Source organism: Maniola jurtina, chromosome 13, assembly GCF_905333055.1.
Source record: "Maniola jurtina chromosome 13, ilManJurt1.1, whole genome shotgun sequence".
In the NCBI taxonomy this organism is placed as follows: domain Eukaryota; kingdom Metazoa; phylum Arthropoda; class Insecta; order Lepidoptera; family Nymphalidae; genus Maniola; species Maniola jurtina.
In genome coordinates this window covers 2,038,304-2,060,086 of record NC_060041.1, presented here as the reverse complement: position 1 = coordinate 2,060,086, position 21,783 = coordinate 2,038,304, and the positions used below count along the sequence as shown (strand labels likewise).

Here is a 21,783-nt window from a genome sequence, read left to right as displayed (position 1 = left end):
GTTCACTAGTTTAGGAGCTACGATGCCACAGACAGATACACAGATACACACGTCAAACTTATAACACCTCTTTTTTTGGGTCGGGAGTTAAAAATGAATGATAAACCCCATTCTAAAAGGTCAGTCTAGTGATCATCATTGTCATCTGATTACATTGCCCGCTCACTACTGACTCACTGAGCTGAGGCCCTCAGAAAGAGAAGTGTGTAGGTCAATAGGCCATAGTCCACACTGGCCAAGTGTGGATTGGCAGACCTCACACACATTTACCACTAGGTATGCTAATATCGCCCTTCACATAGTTTGACTTCAATGTTAAACAATTTGACAATGTTATAATGATTATAATAAAATTAAAAAAACAATCCCAAAAATTTGCGTGTGCAAATCAAGAAACCTTGTTAAATTAGCATACTTGAATTTCCTGTATAGTCATAACCGTTAACCGATGGCGCTTCAAAGAAACGTTGTTTGTCGATTTATTTTAGACCTACTTATTTATATTAAGTAGTCTTGTCACTTTTAAGTAGGTAAGTACTTTCTTTTTTAACCGAGTTAAAATAGGAGGTTCTATACTTGACCTCCTACCTATGTGCGTACTATGTTTGTTTTATTTTGCTACCTAGGGCTACGCAATTTTCTCGCTTCCATCTTGACCAATCCAATGCATTGTGTTATTCAATGACGTGCGTCGTGTATGTTTTTCAAAGCTTTTGAAGTCAGTTTATTTATTTTATTTTATAATATCTTTATTGCACAAAAATAAAAGGATACGTAGAAGAAGAAGATTACGTTTTTATCAAAAACTAATTTAATCAATAAACATAGATAAACATAGATATAAAAATAGACTTAAATCTAAACTAAAACAAAAATACGTAAAATTAAATCTAAAACCTCATTGACATCATCACAGCGGGTTGACTAGGCATCTTTATAGGCAAGCATATTCCAAACTAGACGTCATCTTAGTTTTTTTACTAGCCAAATGGCTTCATGCATACTTTCTATCTTTGTTGTACCTATCCTACTCCATTTACAACCTCTCACCAAGGGTCACTGGTAGAAATCTCTTGTAGAGATCTCTACCAGGCCACTTTTCTTTTGACCGCTGTTACCAAAATTCGATGGGGAGGACCATTAAAAAAATTATTTGCAATTTTGTCCACAGATTGGAGCCTTACTAATTCTAGTCATAGGTCTGCTGGTGCCAACACACGAGGAATCCACGCCCATCTCGCCATGCCCCAACGTGTTCTCGTACGAACCCTCGGGCACCGAACAAGGACGGTGGTACGGGGTCGTGAACCTGTCCACAGACAGCACCCTCCACTCGCTGTGGTTGAATGTAGTGCTGGATAGCAAAGCAGACATATTGGGGGTAAGTATTCTCCCTTATAGCCCTTTTTCTGCAATCTCCAGTCCTTTACCAATGAAAATTTTGTGCTTGAATGTGTCAAAGTCTTTAGTCTGAGATGGAAATGATCGAACCGGGGAGGATTATGACATTTCTTGATCCTCGATGGAAAATAACCAAAATATCATCAGAAAAAAATTGCTTTAACAAACCGTGAAGCTCGGAATAGTATACTCGTTTGGACTATTGGGTTATTTAATGTTTGTAATGCTTCAAGGTATTTTGGAGTCAAAGTAACAGCAACTTATGACTACATCGTCATATCGCAACGTAATCTCGTAATCTTAAAAACTTATGGTGAAATCATTTAAAAAGTTTCTTGCAATAATAAAAAGAATGCCCTTTTCCAGAACTGGGTTGGAGATGTCACAACCACAGACAACATAGACTTTAAGATTGAGAACACGAAAATGAAAATCCACCCAGGCCCTGCAGTGGCAGTTCGTTTCTTCGTGCAATACAACGTACTTAACAAAGTGCCAAGGTTACGTGCTATAAGACTGAATGGGAGGGAGATATGTAACGCCGATCATCCTCAACCAGCTGTTGACACAGGTGATGCTATAAGGCCTGATCCAACTTCGATCTCCTCAAGGCCAGAATCGAGACCTCAATCCCGGCCAGATACTCGACCAACTGGCGGCAGGCCCTCAGAATCCCGACCAACCCAAAGACCAGACAGTAGACCAAATGAGAGACCGTCATCGTCAGAATCAAGACCAGTCCAAAGACCGACGGAGAAAAGGCCTGTCGATACTCAAACTAGGCCTACTATTATAATCAGGCCAGAAGATAAGCCTCAAACAAAACCTGTTTACGGAAGACCGTCGGGTGACGGACCAGTGTACGTACCCACCGCTAACCCTCCGTTAGACCAGAGCAACGTTAACCCATACAGCATGTAAGTGTACTCTAATACGTCTTGGAATAGAATATATTTTTATTCAAATAAACTTTTACAAATGCTTTTGAATCGTCAAAATAATTTACCACTGGTCCGGAATGGTGGATGATTAGAAGTATAACACCCACTAGCAACGCCTAACAATTACTTTCGCTGTTTGTTTGTTGCTTATATTATATAATTGATGCCTAAGCAAGTGGTAGAACTGAGAATTGATCGGAAATTAATTTCTAATACAACGCTCAATCTTCTAGCAAGTTAGGTACTTAATGATTGATCTAGATTCCTAAACAATCTTGCATGATAAATTATATGTTAATATTTGACTTGTAACTTTACTTACAGTTGTACAGCAGTTTGAATAAGAATGCATGTACTTTGAAAGTTTAATAAACGATCGTAACTTGTTTTTCTACCTAGGTAGCTCGTTCCATCACCTTTTAGAATTTTCTATCTTTTTTATATTATGTTCTCTAAAATTTTCTTTTTTTGCAAAAGGATTTACTTATAGCACACTAATTTTATTATTTTTCTTTTTCCATCTTTGATAATATTATATAAATTCTGTATGTTGGGTTTGGAACACAGAATTCTTAAACAGGTAATAGAATATGATCTTCACAATATACCACTGAACTCACAGATTCCTCCAACATCAAAAACTGCATTGATGCTACTATGAGATGCCTTGTGAGCGAGGGTTGCGGGAGGGAGACAGTTGATGTTAAAATCAAGAAATTCAACGTCACTGTCACCCTCTGAAATCCGCACCATACCCCTCCAGACTTGACAGTGAACCGGCACAACCTCACGCTCCTTTACCTCTTCTATACCTATTCCGAATTCTGTGTTTTAAATACCAATGTTTTTTACTTAAAATGAGTTCAAACTAAAAATACGAAAGTCAATGACCGCCATCTATCTTGATTCTTAACACTTGAAAATTGCGATTTGCAAGGAAAATACTTTGCGTACTAATTAGGTACTTATATCACGATTTTTTTACATTAGTACCTACATGAGCGGTTTGATGTCAAGCATGTTGATTTTTGATCCAATCAATATTTATCAGACAGTTAAAAAAAACCGGCCAAGTGCGAGTCAGACTCGCGCACTGAGGGTTCCGTACTCGGGAATTTTTTCCAACATTTTGCACGATAAATCAAAAACTATTATACACAAAAATAAATAAAAATCTGTTTTAGAATGTACAGGTAATGCCCTTTCATAATATGATACTCCACTTGGTATAGTTATCTTACTTTGAAAATTAAAACACATTTTAATTTTTTTTTAATGATGTAACCACAAATTCGGGGTTTTCAGATTTATTCCTGTACTTGTGCTATAAGACCTACCTACCTGCCAAATTTCATGATTCTAGGTCAACGGGAAGTACCCTATAGGTTTCTTGACAGACAGACAGACAACAAAGTGATCCTGTAAGGGTTCCGTTTTTCCTTTTGAGGTACGGAACCCTAAAAATGAGAAAAGTGCCGTTTGCTGGTTCGAGCTGCTTGACAGACGCATTATATTGAATGAAACTATATTTCCATTATGTTGGGAGTCATTCCTATTTATAGTTTGAACGCATTGTATTATCTTGTAGCTAACATAGCACTTGTTACTCAGTGGTGGTGGCCAGGTATCGGCACAGAACGTTAACGACAGACGGACGACGTCCAACTACCAGCAGCAGCAGTTCACGCCGCGGCCGTCCTATCCCACCAGACCGAAGGATGATGATGATGATGACAGGTACGTTATTTGAAGTAAAGCCTCATAAAGGACTTCGCCTGTGGTGGCGTTTGCTGGAGCGCGTGCGGTGCTTTTTTGGAGTGTTTTTTTTTGTTAGAAGTGGCCGGTTTTTGTGTTCTGCTGGTGTTTATTGGTGGTGGAACTGACTGAGAAGCACTCTAAAGGGGCGCCGCGTGTATGTCGGCGGGAGCCGGCACAGACGAAGTCCATACTTATACAATATATAGTTTCCATAACTTGTAAATAACTACAAACTTAGCTAATCAGTGTAAAGAGAAAAAAAAGCCTCATAAAGGTCATTTTGACGGACGGATAAATGGTAAAAAGCGAAACAAACAATGAGTCTACTTGTACTTTGACTTTCTTCTTCTTCTTCATCGTAACACTCTTGGCAGAGCAGTCACGAAGCAACGTCTTTGAGCATCTGCCATGTTATACGCCTCTCGAGCATTCGCCACTTCTTCCTGCTGGCTGACAGCCTGGTACACTGGTACAAGGGACCGCCCACAGCAGACTTTAGTCGTTCCATCGCGTGGGCGACCTTCCTCGCCCTCTGATGCCCTCCACCTTGCCCTGCACGACATGACGCTCGATTGAGTTACTCTCACGCCGGGATACGTGTCTAAAGAATTTTAATATGCTACTCTGTAGGTACTAACGCCGAAGCGGAAAGTTCTTGGAGAGAGGTTGGTGCGAAATTCGGCCTATGAGACTCCTACCATCGGCCTCCAGCACAACATCTTCAGAGCATCAATCTTCTTGACTTTGTCCAGACTAAAATAAGACAGATGTACATATATCAGCAACACAACCTTGTCTCGTTTTAAACTATGACCTAAGTCTGAGCAAAGTATTACGCTGTACAGATCAGACTAAGATCGAAACGGGCTAACCTGCTAACCTAAAGAAGTTTGGCAGTTTAAATCCAGACCCCTAATTAGTTTCTACACGAAGTATCATTTTTTTTTTAAAAAAAAGAACATTAGCCATGTTAAATGACTAATATTCCCCTTTCCTCTCCAACTAAGCGTCAGGCTTGTGCTAGGAGTAGGTACGACAATAGAGCAACGGGCGGGGTTTGAACCGTCGACCTTTCGGTTTTTAGTCCACTCCTTTACCGGTTGAGCTATTGAGGCTCTTTTAGAACGCTAAATCGCTTGGTAACACATCTATGCCTGTAGGTTGGTCACTAGTCCTAGCCTCAGTTTTCCATCGACCAGACCACAGCATTAGACTACAGCGGGTCAGCGGTTAATTAAATTACAAGTCATGTCAGTTGCCTTAAGCAAGAAACGTTGTATTTAGTAAGAATTTTCAACTTCAGTGATAAGTATGAATGTTTGTTCTAGTCGACCAGATCCTGATGAGTACTGGTCGCCAGGCCCGGCCACCTTACCTTCCGTTGGAAATTTCGGCAGCGGCAATAAGAAGCAATCTGTAAGTAACCTAATAACAAGTCATACCTGCTTACCTAACAATTAGGTACAAGAATATCTTTTTAACCCCCGACCCAAAAAAGAGGGGTGTTATAAGTTTGACGTGTGTATCTGTGTATCTGTCTGTGGCATCGTAGCTCCTAAACAAATGAACCGATTTTAATTTAGTTTTCTTTGTTTGAAAGGTGGCTTAATCGAGGGTGTTCTTAGCTATAATCCAATAAAATCAGTTCAGCCGTTTGAAAGTTATCAGCTCTTTTCTAGTTACTGTAACCTTCACTTGTCTTAATTCACACTTGTTTAAATACCTCATTGAAAATGTTACAATAAAACTTAGGGATAGCTAACTTAGCAGAGATCCTCCTCTCAGAATGAGCAAGGTTCCGGCCACAGTCCACCACGCCGTGTTAAGCTATACAAAGTCTCCGATAACCATGTCAGAGGATTTCCAGCGTAACACAAAAAAAAAACCCCACGCCGATGCTGTAGTAAAATATGATGATGACGAGTAAAGGCGCAAACGAGAAACAAAACAAATTAGCCTACAAACAGACACGCTCTTATTTTATTAGTGCACTTAAAATTTTATCAAAATGAACGGAAATATTCCACCATCCAATAACGAATTACTGTGAAGAAATTAATTAATGGCATCAAATATTATTGAATTACTACCAGGTATAAGGTAAATTCCCTTGTGATAAGTAATAACATTTTTTTACAAAAAACCTGTTTTAATATTGAGAGTCTACCGGATCTAATTATGTAGAAGCCAATTAGGGGTACCTCTATGGGTTTTATGCAACTGGGCCATGTTAGTTTACGGTTTTTACCCGACTATGGCAAAGCTAAAAGGAAAGGTTATGATTTGAGCAGTCTATGTGTATGTATGTATGTATCAGATTCTGTGTGTTCCATCGTAGCGCTTAAATTACTGCACCGATTTTAATGAATGAGGTGTTAATCAATTCCTTATTATGGTCCGGGTGACGATACATTTTATACGAAAAAAACCGACCTGACGGATCTTACACCCAAAAAACCTGCCAAGTGCGAGTCAGACTCGCGCACTGAGGGTTCCGTACTCGGGTATTTTTCCAACATTTTGCACAATAAATCAAAAACTATTATATATAAAAATATATAAAAATCTGTTTTAGAATTTACAGGAAAAGCCCTTTCATATATGATATCCCACTTGATATAGTTATCTTACTTCGAAAATTGAAACATATTTTAATTTTTTTTTTAAATAATGTAACCACAAATTCGCGGTTTTCAGATTTATTCCTGTATTTGTGCTATAAGACCTACCTGCCTGCCAAATTTCATGATTCTAGGTCAACGGGAAGTACCCTATAGGTTTCTTGACAGACATGACGGACAGACAGACAACGAAGTGATCCTATAAGGGTTCCGTTTTTCCTTTTGAGGTACGGAACCCTAAAAAGTAGGTACAGCAAGGATCTCCAAGACCAAATATTTTACGGTCTGCGTGATGCATAGAGATAGATTGATGGTGATGACTAAAGTCATTTCGTATCATCGTCAGCCGTGATAAGGAAATAGAATAATTATTAACGACTTAACAATGACCTACGCACAGTTCCGTGTTTAGTTTATTTTATCTATATTATTATTATGTGAAATTGAGAGTTGCGTAATTCCGGGAACCGATAAATAAGTAATTAGCAAACAATCCTTTATTTATAAGGTAAAATCTAGTCGGTTGAAGCTACGAATTTCGCAAGAATATTTTCCTTAACGATATGAGCGTATTAGAAAGAAAATTAGAAAACTTTATACTTATTCAAATATTTTTTTTACACGACTACTCAATAAAATTAGTGCAATGCTTTCAACATCTAAAGCCTGAACAGTTTTAGATGCTTGGGATATCATTAGAATCCTTGCATCATCCCGAATCTAAGATATATCCCATTTTTGACACTAATTTGAAGCCTATTCACACTGTTTAGATGTTAGGATCACATAAGTATAGCAAATAAATGATTGATTGATGTATCTTGTTTCAGGATCAGTGCGGTATAGTGATACGGAACAACCCGAACCCCTTGGTGGTGAACGGCAAGCCCACTTTGGAAGGACAGTGGCCGTGGCAAATAGCTCTTTACCAAATTCAGGTTAGTATATAATACGAAAACTATCTAAATCGTTTAGTTGTTTTTAGCTTCTTAGTTAACAAAGTGGCTAAGTGCGAGTCGGAACTGGGAACACGCTTAGGGTGCCTTTCCACCAGAGATGTGCTATGCAGCTATGCTGTGAAGATGTGAAATCTACGCTACGAAAATATGTGACCGTTTCCACCAATACTTACACTAGCGGCACGCTATGATGGCCGGTTTGACACATTACAATAGTGATGTGGAATGTCAATTTATTCTCGAACAAAAAACAATTAGGTTTTGTTTTTGTACCTGATTAAATAGGTTTAATAAAACAAAAATGTATATGTTTATTTAATTTATTTGAACGAACTGAATATTTGAACGAAAATGAATATACATACTTTATATGCACACAAGAAACATATGAATACAAAAGATACCAAAAAAGGTGCCACAAAAGGCCATAATTAATCAGATTCGTCCATACTACTATTTTCACTGTCGTCACTGCTATCATCACATACATTAATAATTATATGTTCGTTTTCTATAATATTATCTATTTTCACATCTCTTTCATAATCTTCCCTTATTAATTTAACAGTTCTATTCACAACCTTTTCCCAGTCTCCTTTAGTCACATGTTCACAAGCTTCTTCTAATAATTTTAGCATTTTTTTTGTGGTAAATGGGGGTTCTGTATTGTGTCTTGCAGCATATCCCTTAATTTGAGCCCACACCAACTCAATCGCATTATACTCACAATGGTAAGGCGGTAACCGTATAACTCTGTGCCCATGTTCTAATGCTATTTCGTCAATGACGTATCGGATCTTGGTTGGTTTGTTTTCTTTTAAAAGACGTACTAATTCCGCTTTTAACATATTCATGTTTGCATCTACGCCATTTTTACGAAGCCATGCGACGATATCAGCTTTCTTTTGGGATTGGGCAGGTGGCTTGTCAATTTGCATCGAGTGGTATGGGGCGTTGTCCATAATTATAATAGATGGTTCAGGGAGGCTACACAACATTGAGGTAAACCATTCAGTAAACTTTTCTCCATTCATGTCTTCATGATAGTCTCCAGTGGTTTTTGACGCAAAAGCCATGAGAGAACCTTCGACAAACCCGTTGATGGTTCCGGCGTGACAAATTATAAGTCGCGATCCTTTTCCTACAGGAACTTTGGAAGTAGATGCTGCTGTGTCATCGTTCCAAGAACGGCCTACAGTATGGTTAGCATTAAGCCATGTTTCATCCAAGAACACAACATTTTGCCAATTTTTGATTTCTTTCACTTGCCGTAAAAAAGTATACCTTGCCATCGCTATATCAAATCTTTCCATCAATATTTTGCGTTTGTTACATTTTTTGTATCGAAATCCAATGGTCTTCAAAATCTTCGTTAAAGAACTTTCCCCACCGAAGAATAATCCAGCTTCCTTCAGTGAATGCACCAACTTTTTTCTTGTTGGATACTCCTTCTGTAAATAGTAGCCGTAAACATGTCTTCGGATAGCATCGGCATCAAAGCTATCGATGCCTACGACTGGTTTTGCTCGTTTTCTCTTTTTTGGTGTGTGAAGTTTATTTTCTTCTGTGCCAGTCTCGCCATATTTTTTTTTAGTTATCCGTCTAACAGTTCGTTGTCCAATATTAAGCGCATCAGCTACGCGTTCAACCACTGACGTTATAGGTAAAATTGGCCCTCCATTTTGAGCTTCACGATCGAAATAGTTACGAAGGCGTATTACGAACTCACGTGTCTGACTATTTAGAACAGTTCTCTGCGTACGTTCGGTCATATCGACGAAATCCACAACAAAGGGCTTGAACAGAGTCCAAATTAACGAGCAAGGGTCAACAGTAATGCAGTATCAATATTTGAAATCCAAAGCCAGGTCAAAACTATATCACAATCGCATTGCACTGACAGTTTATACTTTTCGAAGCAACGTCAATTCGAAACTGCTTTGTTTTGCATTGAGCATTGACGCGAGTTTGCCGGAGGTAGTAGTTGTGCTAGCCAGCGATCCTATGTGACGATCGTATTAGATTCCATTTTTAAAAATTTATTGATATTTTTTTGCGATTTCAGAGGTTTGTCCACATAGTGAAAATTGTTCATATTCACAAGTACATTCACCCCTTAAATGGTGCAAACTGATTTTTCTACACTTGTATACATTTAAGAAATCAATTTAATAAATAAATTTTGAGTCCTAAACCTAAAACTACATTCGATAAAATTTATGAATCTCTGCACATCACTATCGTCAATAAAGTAATACAATTATTTCCTTCAAAGTCGTTATCAATTAATACGGAACTTCATGAGCGGACAAACGTCAAACCGGCTATCATAGCATGCCGCTAGAGTAGCTATGTACTCGTAGCTGTGCGAGGAAGATGCGCTATGAAGATGCGCCGCCGCAAAGTAGCTGCGCGAGAAAGATGCGCATACTGTAGGTATTCTGCTCTGCACCACTGTCGACGGCCCATAGCAGACATCCATAGTACGCATCCATAGCACGCATCCTTCCATATAAACATATCTTAGTTGAACCCGTTTCCACCAGTGCTAATCTATGTGCACCAATGAATATGATTGGTGGATATCAAACGCATCCATAGCAATGTAGCATAGCACTTCTCTGGTGGAAAAGCAGCCTTATGGTCTACCATAGCCAAGCTAGATTAATGATTTTAAAATAGGTGCCTATAGTGCGCGACTGGTTGATATGGCAAGTAGACCACACCAGACATCACCAGGGGCTGTGCGGGTGTGCGGGGCGTCCCCCCACCTCATACCTAGATTGCCATCTCAACCTGTCGCGTACTATAAATGTAACAGGGTAGGTAGGTATCACTCGAGGGGTAAACCATTTTTTTTTTTCGACTCTCTTTCCATATTCACCTACCTACTGAACATGGAAAGAGAGAAATCCTGAAAAAAAAAATTAATATGCCTCTCTGCTACAAACAGTTTTCTCTCTCTCTCTTTTAAATTTTTACTTTACAGCTCTTAAATAGTGTATTTTTAAACTGGCTGTGATACAGATAAACAAGATAGACTGACAGACAGACAGTCGGACTAGACGAAACCAAGGATACCTAATAAAAATCTCTGGAAGACAGTGGAGGGGATGTGTCTGTATGAACGTGGTGAATGTATTGTTCTTTCATTCTGTGCGGGCAATGAAAAGTTGATTAACGAACCAATTGACCGACAAATCATAACTCTTTTATTAACCTCCGACCCAAAAAGAGGGGTGCTATAAGTAAGTTTGACGTATGTATCTGTGTATCTGCGTATCTGTCTGTGGCATCGTAGCTCCTAAACTAATGAACCGATTTTAATTTAGATTTTTGTTTGTAAGGTGGCTTGATCGAGAGTGTTCTTAGCTATAATCCAAGAAAATCGGTTCAGCCGTTTGAAAGTTATCAGCTCTTTTCTAGTTACTGTAATACCTTCACTTGTCGGGGGTGTTATAAATTTTTAATTTACACTTGTTTGAAAACTGATCCTGACAAGGACATTTTTTATGTTTTTCATGTTCTAGATCGCTATAGGTAGGTATTGCAACATATTTTATCATTTTCTATGTAATTTAATAAGAATGATCCTAAACTTGACAAAGGTCACCCATAACTAATAATAAGATGATCGCAACATATTTAATTTATTTTCAAACCTGTTTTGAATGAAATAAGTCTGATCCACAAAATATGTAGTATTATTTTTATGACTGTTGAAGCGAATAAAGATTTCCATCAATTGGAAGACAACCCTTTTGTTAAAATCATACATGTTTAAAGTTCAGGATCAGTATTTTTTTTAACCGACTTCGAAAAAAGGAGGAGATTCTCAATTCGTCGAATCGTCAAATCTTTTTTTTTATATATGTTCCCCGATTACTCAAAGACCCCTAAACCGATTTGGAAATATTTTTTTAGTTTAAAAGCAGGGGATTGCCACAATACTATGTGTCTGGCAATGCATGCATGCATGTCCGGGGTAAATATAAACACTTTGTACTTTGACTTAAGATTTTTTTACACATTTGTTACCTGTTATCTCCCAAAGCCACCATGATCCTTTCTTTTTTGTCAGCCCTAGCACAGACTACGGTCTATTTGGGCTGCAAAATTCCAAACACCAGTCTGTTTTTTATCTAGTGCTTTGGTCTATAAAAAATGGTGAAAAATGTTTCTCTTTAAATTAAGTCTATTACTAAATAAATAAATAAATAAATAAATCCAATCTTCATAGTGTGTTGGGAACTATAAGCAGAGAAACTTTCAGCTTTTATAAAATAACGAAGATCTGGCCCTCGGAGGAGTTTAGTCCATATCTACAGTAGCCTTTAACCCACAAAACAGAATCAGCTTGTTTGTTCTATGCTTTAACTTACGATCCCTATGATCTTTACTAGATAAAATTATGTTTATGATTTTCAATATCCTTGATTACTACGCAGTGCTATAAGTATTTACCTACTTATGTAGGTCATTCCAAACAAGATTTTTTAAATATGAGATGGTCGACGTATGAGTTGTTCATAAGTCACTCTATGATAATAAACCTACGGTCGATATGCCGAGTATATGCCTGTTTGAGTTGAAGAAAACTATTTTTGTTCGGAATAGCCATTCTATTTATTTCAATGCCTTTATTGTACTTAGTACCTATTATGGCCAGATGCCAAGTGACCTCGAATGTTCCGTTTATAAATTAGTAAGCATAACACCTTACTCTACCTCATATTATGTGAGACCCAAAGTACAGAAGTCAGCTCTCACGTCACTGTGTAAAGCCTGTGTAAAGCAAAAAGGCTATTTCTGCAAGTTTTAATTAGTTGCTAAAACATAACAGCTGCTTGAATGACTTGAGCAAAATTTTAGTATCTTAAGATGGTAGATGCTCTTGACGATCCAATAGGACTTGTAAAAGTCTAATTGAATAAAAATATTTTGAATTTGAGGTTCTGAACTCTTTCCAGACGGTAGACAGCAAATACATCTGCGGCGGGACGCTGGTCTCGCACAAGCACGTGATCACGGCGGCGCACTGCGTGACCCGCAAGAACTCCTCCAAACCCGTCAACAAAAACACTCTCACCATCTATCTGGGCAAGCACAACCTGAGGACTTCTGTGGAAGGCGTGGAGATCAGATTCGTGAGTGTTCCGCTTCAAAAAGTTGGTTAGGTACATCCAGAGAACTAACGGACTGCAAGGCAGGTCTACACCCCTACATAGTCAACATTTTTTTTTTTTTTATAAAGAATATTAGCCATGTTAAATGAGTAATATTCCCCTTTCCTCTCCAACTAAGCGTCAGGCTTGTGCTAGGAGTAGGTACGACAATAGTGCAACGGGCGGGGTTTGAACCGTCGACCTTTCGGTTTTCAGTCCACTCCTTTACCGGTTGAGCTATTGAGGCTCTCATTATCATCATGAGGGAGACATTACACGGTTACTTACGATCTTTACAGTAGGTTAGTCTTATAGATAGCGTAATCTTCCTTCTGAACATACTCCAGAAGTCAATAAGGTTGCCCAAGTTACAAGAACTCCACCGTCAGCCTCTAACAAGAACACGCTCACCTGGGTTAAAATACATCTGACCACAAGACACAACCTGAGGACCTCCGTAATGGGGGCGTGGAAGCAAGCATAACCTGCCAACCTCTGTGGAGGGAGTGGAGATCAGATTCGTGAGTCATCTCCTTCTATTAAGCTGGTTACAACTAGATAAATCCATTATTTTCTAACATGGGCACATTCCACGGACATACGTAGGTACGTACTTATAGTATACGAAGCTATTTGTTTCCTTATTTCTGATTTACCTGCTAATGGAGTGTTCTTCCGGCTTCCGTTTTCCCTTCAACCTATAACGTTCCTAAACTCTTTTCTTGATACCTTCAAGATCAAGAGTGAATAAGGACATCTTCTAGGCACGCGTATTCTATCTTAGACTGCATTGCGATCGTCATCTTCCTACACGCGAGATTGTTCATCATAGTCAAGAGTTAACTTATCATTAAATTAAAAAAGCATATAATGCCTATCGTCCTTTAATTCAAGGATGGCACACGATGAATAATTTCTTTTCACTCCTTTAAATCTTACGATATATGAGCATATCCTATTAATCTAACCGTCATCATCATAATCATTATCAACTGACAGACGTCCACTACTGGACAAAGACAGGTCTCTTGTAGGGACTTCCATCACGCCACGCATCTTGCACCCGCCTGAATAAAGCGGCTCTTTGCGACTGGTTTGATGTCGTCCGTCCATCTAGTGGGGGGAGGGGGGGTTCCCAACTCTACGCTTTCCTGTGCGAGGTCGCCATTCTATAGTACATTGACACCCCAAACGTCTATGGTTTTTTAAACTATGCCATTTGCCCTGCCCATTTCCACTTCAGCTTCACAACCATCGATGTATATGGATTAGCCTTTCCCATACAATTCCGTCCGCAAAAATACGCTTGAATCTTACGTCATCGTCATTGACAAAGTCAAGAGACTTTTGCAATTTCTCTTGACTTTTTGAGTGCGTTTTTTATCTTCGAAGGGCCCATCCATATACATCGATGTTCACAACCCGTTGAGCTATGTCGGTTAAAGCATAGCTCTCTCCATCGCCCGCTGATTGACTCAGCAGAGGCCTGAGATAATTTTACTGCAGTGTTTTTATATAGTACTAGCTGATGCCCGCAGCTTCGCCCGCGTGGATTGGTCAGATCCCCTGCAGCATCATGATTGAGGAGTTGGAATCCAAATTTTTTATGAAACAATGTCGCAAAGTTCCTCTATCGATTAAAAAAGAAATGACGCAAATCGGTTCAGAAATCTCGGAGATATCGGCGTACATAGGTAGAAAAACACAACTCCCTTTTTGAAAGTCGGTTAAAAAAGTAGCCTATGTTACACCCTGGTCAATCCTCTACTTGTCTGTGAAAATCCCGTAAAAATCGGTTCAGCCGTTCCAAAGATTAGCCTTTTCAAACAGACAGACAGACAGACAGACAGACAGACAGACAGACAGACAGACAGACAGACAGACAGACAGACAGACAGACAGACAGACAGACAGACAGACAGACAGACAAAAATTTTGAAAACCTGTGATTCAGTGTTGGTATCGTTCAAATAACCACATGAGCTTAATATGAGGTAGTTATTTCGAAATTACAGACAGACACTCCAATTTTATTTATTAGTATAGATATAGATTTTATCCCCAAGTGCTTCAATTTGCTGTTTTAATGAACCGTCTTTTTCTCCCCAGGTGGCGGAGATCACCGTTTATCCAGAGTACAACAAGACTCCCTTCGCCAGGGATCTGAGCATCCTCAGAATGCGGAAGTCAGTCGAGTACACCGAGTTTGTGAGGGCCGCTTGTCTTTGGCCTGACAACCAGGTGGCATTGAACAATGTTATTGGCAAGAAAGGTTCCGTAAGTATTCTTTATTCTTTATTCTTTATTCTTTCTTTATTTGCATTCATGTCTTCATCACAAAAAATATTATTACAACATGAAGCCCCGTCAGGGCGCTGCAAAGTATAACATTGGTGATTAAAACAATTACAATTCTATTGTTAACAATTATGAAAATTATGAAATGTAAATAACAATTTTGAGTTAATTTAATGGTAGGTAATTAATTAAAAAATACAATGTCACAAAAAAAAATACAATAATTAAAAAATACAATAATTAAAAAATACAATGTCACGTATAAATAAATGTTCTTATCCATTGCTCAGAATACATCTATCGTAACAATATTCATTGGAGTACATAATTTATCGTGGAATTGAGGTCATATGCGTAAAAGTAGGTGCAGTTAGTTACGAGGAAAGTTCATTTATGTCATAAAAACAATTTAGTGTGAGCCATTGTTTGAGTTTTCGCCTAAAGGTCGTATCGTTATTTTCATCTGTTATGTATTTTGGGATTTTATTATAAATGTTAGTAGTTCTGTATAGTGGGCCGCGGCAGGAGATTTTAAGCTTGTAAGTAGGGTATGCTAGTTTGTTTTGCAAACGTGTACTTCTTTCGTGTTTCTTTGTGTTCTCCACAGTTTTGTATAAATTGTAATGCTTCCTAACAAATAAAGCCGCCTCCATTATATAGATTGAAGGTACTGTCAGGATTTTTTTGTTTAGAAAGTGCGGTCTACAGCTATCGCGTGGTTTTATGTTGACAAGGATGCGGATACATTTTTTTTGCAGGATGAAGATATCCTCTGCATTGGTGCTTTCCCCCCAGAGGATTATACCATATCGGATCCACGAATATGCGTATGCGTAGTAGGCGGAAAGTGCAGTTTCGTAATTTGTATTTGCTTTCAGTACGCTGAGAGCATACACAAATCGCGAAAGCTTTACGCTTAGGTTGTGAACATGGCACTTCCAGTCCAGGTGAGTATCGATAGTGAGGCCGAGAAGAGTAAAGTCACTAACTTCTTGAATTTTTATGTTATTTGCAAGTAATTTGAGGTTTAGTGGATGTTTCTGGTGCGGTTTAAATTGTATGAGTTTAGTTTTATTTAGATTTATTTCGAGATTATTGTGTGATAAGTAATTTTGAATGTTTGCTAGGTTTTCCGAGATGAAATTTTCACAATCTGTCACATTCGCGCACATGGATAGGACTGACACGTCATCCGCAAACATAATGCATCGCGAGTGTGGGTTTATTATGTTAGGTAGGTCGTTGATGTATACCAAAAAAAGAATACATCCGAGGACACTTCCTTGTGGTATAGACCAGTTCGTAACGCGTACGTTCGATTCAGAGTCGCTTAATATGTTAGTCCGTTCATCGCGATATTGCACTTGTACAAATTGTTGTCTGTCTTTCAAGTAGGATTCCAGCCATCGGTGAGCATTTCCCCGTATACCTGAGTCGTATATTTTTTTTAATAGTAGTTTGTGTGAAACTTTGTCGTATGCTTTAGTCATATCTAGGAGCAGTCCGACACCGTACTGTTTTTCTTCTAAACAGTTTAGGATTGCCTGTATATATTCAAATACGGCCAGCGTTGTCGAACGGTTTTTCCTAAAGCCGTATTGATTTCCTTTCAAGATGTTATACTTTTCCAGAAATTTGTATATGCGGTTTGTTATTATCTTTTCGAAGATCTTTGACAGCGCGGGCAATAGGGCGATAGGTCGATAGCTGCTGGGTTCGTTGGGTTTCCCGCCTTTTTTGAGAATAGGTCTTATTTTTGCTATCTTCAGTTTGTCGGGACAGTAGGCTTCGTCAAAAGATTGGTTTATTAGAAATGTCAGGGGAAGGGTTAATTCATTAATACACATTTTAATTAATGTTGGTGGTATTTCATCTGCGCCGAAGCTGCGTTTGTTTTCTAATCTACGAATAGTGTTATATATTTCCCGCTCTGTAACCGGCTCTAGAAATAAAGAGTTAATAGATCGAGGTTCAGGATTACTCATATGCGGATCGTATTTTTTAGAAACTGTTCTATCGTCAAAGGATGACCTTCCAACCGATGCGAAGTACTCGTTAAATAGGTTTGCGACTTCTTGTGGTTCTTTGGCTAAACCTGATTGTGTCGATAGCATTATGTTTTTGGTGTATGTCTGTTTGTTCTTATTCGTTACGTCCTTTATTATGTTCCACATGGTTTTAGTTTTGTTCTTAGAACTTTGCATCTCTTTTATATTGTCAAATTTCCTCGATAATTTAATACATTTTTTAAGCAACTTACTGTAGGTTTTGTGGTGTATTTTTAAGATTTTGTTGTTAGACTCATTAGTTAGTGTTTTAAGTATGCGCTTGTGTCGGCATGAGATTTTTAGTCCGGTGGTTAGATAGGTTTACGATTACGATTTACGAGTACGATTTACCTAATGAAGTTTTTTATGTCATACTAGCCGATGCCCGCAACTTCGTCCGCGTGGATTTAGGTTTTTTGAAATCCCGTGGGAACTCTTTGATTTTCCGGGATAAAAAGTAGCTTATGTGCTAATCCTGGATATTATCTATCTCCATTCCAAATTTCAGCTAAATCCGTTTAGTAGTTTTAGCGTGAAGGAGTAACAAACATACACACACACACACACACACACATACAAACTTTCGCCTTTATAATATTAGTGTGATAATAGAAACTACATACCTAATTTATCCTGGACTAGCCGATGCCCGCGACTTCGCCCGCGTGGATTTAGGTTTTTTGAAATCCCGTGGGAACTCTTTGATTTTCCGGGATAAAAAGTAGCCTATGTGCTAATCCAGGATATTATCTATCTTCATTCCAAATTTCAGTCAAATCCGTCCAGTAGTTTTTGCGTGAAGGAGTAACAAACACACACACACACACACACACACACACACACACACACACACACACACACACACACACACACACACACACACACACATACAAACTTTCGCCTTTATAATATTATTAGTGTGATTACTAGCTTTTTTGTGCCATACCCCTTCAAGGCTAGTACGCTTCCATCTTAGACGACTACATCATCACTTACCACCAGGTGAGACTGCAGTCAAGGGCTAACTTTTATCTGAATAATTAAAAAAACCAGTAAGCGCAGTTAGAACGACCTCCAGCCAGCATGACTGATGACCTGAAAAAGTTGATGGAGGAGGCAGCCTGATGAATTGGATTTGCTTTGGCTTATGATTTTAGCAGTCTTTGTATGTAAACTACTGAGCCGATTTTGATGAATGGAGTGTCAATCGATTCATTATTGTGGTCTATCGACATAAGCTACATTTTATACTAAAAAATCGACCTGACGGATGTTAGGTAGGTATCCAAAAAAGTGGGGGGTCTCCAAAATTTTTTTTTGCTATCGAGTGGGCTATCAAATGAACTAGGAAAAATCTTGATGTCATAAATATAAATATACTTAATAATGTTGAAATACACCGAGCGACAGAAAAACAATGTCTATCGGCAGTTCGCGGGTAGTAGTTGGGTTTAAGTGCTGTTTAACTATATCTTGTTTTCAAAGCAAAACCATGGCCAGACCCTGGTATTTGCACGAATCAAAGTCGGCCACGCCGCGCCGTTGCATCGTAGAGAGTAATTAATATTTTTTAATTAACAACAAAATAATATGTGTATTCCGTTATTGGGTTAATTGAATGCGCCAGTCATATTGCGGAAACAAGGATGCAGAATATTAACGGTTTTTAATAAATAAAATAATAAATGTTTTTGCATCTGGTAAAAACACGGTAAAACGAAATGACCGCCTTTTTTAGGGTTCCGTACCCGAAGGCTGCCAATGGGAGCTTATTACTAAACCTCGCTGTCCGTACGTCAGTTTGTCTGTCAGCGGACTGTATCTCATGAATCGTAATAGAACGAGTTGAAATTTTCACAGAGTGTGAATTTTGATTGCAAATATAACAACAAACAAATAGGTAGGTACATACCTTATATTATAAAATTACATAATGATCGCCATGTAAATAAAATAAAAAAGTAATTATATAGGTATTTTTTAATAAAATAAACAAGTGCGAGTTGGACTCGCACAGGAAGGATTCCGTCACCATCGTACAAGAAATAACACTTTTTATTTTATTTTCGTGGTGGAAATTTTGAAATTTTTAGTATTTGTTGTTATAGCGGAAATAGAAATACACATTCTGTGAAAATTTCAGGTCTCTACCTATTATGGCTCACGAGAAACAGCCCACTGACAGACAGACTGACGGATGGACTGACGGACAGCGGAGTCTTACTAATTTATAATAGGATCCCGTAGACATTTGAAAAAAATCGAAAAATGCCCTCAAAAATCCTACCACGGAACAATAGCTCGCCGGTGTTCTTATTTGAAATACAGTATGATGAAAAAAATTTACCTACGTACTAACTCTTTTTCATCTAACACTTTTTATTTTGCAAAATTGTGGGTAAATACCTAACAGTTCGTAAAATAGTCAGAGCCAAAGACAACCTACTGCCGCAGACAGTGTGCAAAAATATAATGGAACTTCTACTTGAATATCTTCTATGTTGACCAGGTGGTAGGCTGGGGCTTCGACGACACAGGCGTGGCCACTGAGGAGCTGTCCCTGGTAGAGATGCCAGTGGTGGACCAGGAGACGTGCATCCGCTCCTACAGCGCCTTCTTCGACAAGTTCACCGACAGGGACTACACCTACTGCGCTGGATATAGGGATGGTAAGAACATTTTGCCTCAAGTCCATGTTGATAGTTTTAGTCCTTCAATAGATTGTACTTATCTTTTGCTGTGAATTTTGGTAGGCAAGAAACTGTACCTACTTTGATCTATGAAGTAGTTACATTAATTATCCCTGTGTTTTATCCATACTGATATTATATAAGCGAACTGTATGTCTGTCTGTCTGCTAGCTTTTCACGGCCCATCGTTAAAGCGATTTTGACAAAAAGTACCTACAAAGATAGCTTGCATCCAGAGGACATAGTCTTTTTATCCCGGAAAATCGAAGAGTTCTCACAGGATATTTAAAATACGGAATCTTATATGGACAAAGTCACGGGCATCATCTAGTATTATTATATTTCAAGTGAAAGTGTGTGACTGTCTGTTACCTATTCGCGGCTCAACCGCTTAGCCAATTTTGACGAACTTTGATACAGAGAAATTACATCCCGAAGACACGCATAGGATATTTTATCGGGGAAAAATCAAAGTTTCCACGAGTTGTAAATCTACGCAGATGAAGTCGCGGGCATCACTAGTCTTCTACCTAGTGTATAAAAACGATTATCTTTGTTTATCAAGCTTTTTTTATTTTCCGAGATAAAAAGTAGCTTGTTCATCTCCAGAATACCTTTTCTACTCGTCAAAATAGGTTAAACGGATGAACCTCGAAAGGTGACAGACAGACAGACACATTGGCAATATTACTTAGTAAGTACGGAACCAGGGATAAATTGGTTTAAAGTACAGTTCCTTACAATTACCTAGTATTTTAAATCGTACACGCGTTATTTTGCTATTTTATTCTACTTGTAGTTAGTTCACATCGCTTTATATGGGTAAAAATCTACCTACAACCCTACCCATTACAGTAGGGATTTTAGCGGTAGTAGGTTCTTATAGTCACTTATTGCTGTGTATACTGAAGCTTCAATCACTTGGCTGGGTCCATATTTGTATCATTTTAGTACCTACGTACTTTTATTTACCTTAGTTTTTTTTTAAAGATAAACAAATCGCATTAAAGATAAACTTAAATTCCTGAAAGGTCGGCAACGCATCGGCGGTACACTTCTGGTGCTGCAAATGTTCATGGGCGGCGGTAATCACTTAACATCAGGTGGACCGAGTGTGCTCGTTTGCTCGCTATTATTAAAAAAACCTTCTCGGAGAAACGAGTAAGCGACGCGATTTGCCCGGCGCTTTAGACCTTCTGAAGTTAGATTTTTCACTCGTATCCATATTATTTCATTATCAGTTTTCGGTAACATAAGGTCGTAAGAGCCGCGTATAGTGCGCATCTTACGCATTTTAGCGAGAAGCTACTTGTTTGCCTTTGTAAACTAGTTAAAACTAAAGTATACCTACTAGCTATATTTTCTCCGTTGCAAAGGCTTATCTTTATAGTCGTTAGTTGCACTAGGGTTGCCATCCATCCGAGTTTTCCCGGACTTGTCCTAGTTTGGAGAATGTCCGGCTGCTTTTTCAAAATCTTTGATGAAAAATTGTTTTTACTTCTTGAATGATGACAGAAAAAACCTTCAATTTTAATGATATTACTACAAAAGTAAAGTTGTTACTTATTTTGTAAAATAAAAACACTTTTTTTTATTCGTGACGTAAAAAACAAAAGGTATACCTATCTGAAACGCAAATGAGTTCAAACTATCTATCGTTATTGGTCCTACGAGTAACTAGTGATTCATATTTACAATACACTTCGAGACCGTCGCGTCTGAATACACGTCTACAGGTAGGTAGGTACATCAAAATGATACAAACGAGGTCCCAGCTATATAATATTTTCTTCGCAAACTCCGTAGTGCCAGTAGTTTGTTAGAATATCAGGGCTAATAACTAAGTCAGTATCCTGACTATTGAGTTTTCAAGTTAATCTGTCATTTAGGAGGTAAGTATAG

At 38.4% G+C, this 21,783-nt stretch overlaps 1 protein-coding gene across 2 annotated transcripts in view; it reads left to right on the top strand.

The window, feature by feature from the left end:
* LOC123871129 (spermosin-like) overlaps window positions 1–21,783 on the top strand; it is a 33,505-nt gene that overhangs the window by 8,799 nt on the left and 2,923 nt on the right. For both annotated transcript variants that reach the window (XM_045914736.1, XM_045914735.1), the window contains exons 2-9: window positions 1,172–1,381; window positions 1,768–2,318; window positions 3,954–4,079; window positions 5,429–5,516; window positions 7,552–7,659; window positions 12,651–12,827; window positions 14,955–15,122; window positions 19,701–19,860. In XM_045914736.1, the coding sequence (XP_045770692.1) occupies window positions 1,172–1,381; window positions 1,768–2,318; window positions 3,954–4,079; window positions 5,429–5,516; window positions 7,552–7,659; window positions 12,651–12,827; window positions 14,955–15,122; window positions 19,701–19,860 (1,588 nt within the window). The remainder of the gene's footprint in view (window positions 1–1,171; window positions 1,382–1,767; window positions 2,319–3,953; window positions 4,080–5,428; window positions 5,517–7,551; window positions 7,660–12,650; window positions 12,828–14,954; window positions 15,123–19,700; window positions 19,861–21,783) is intronic.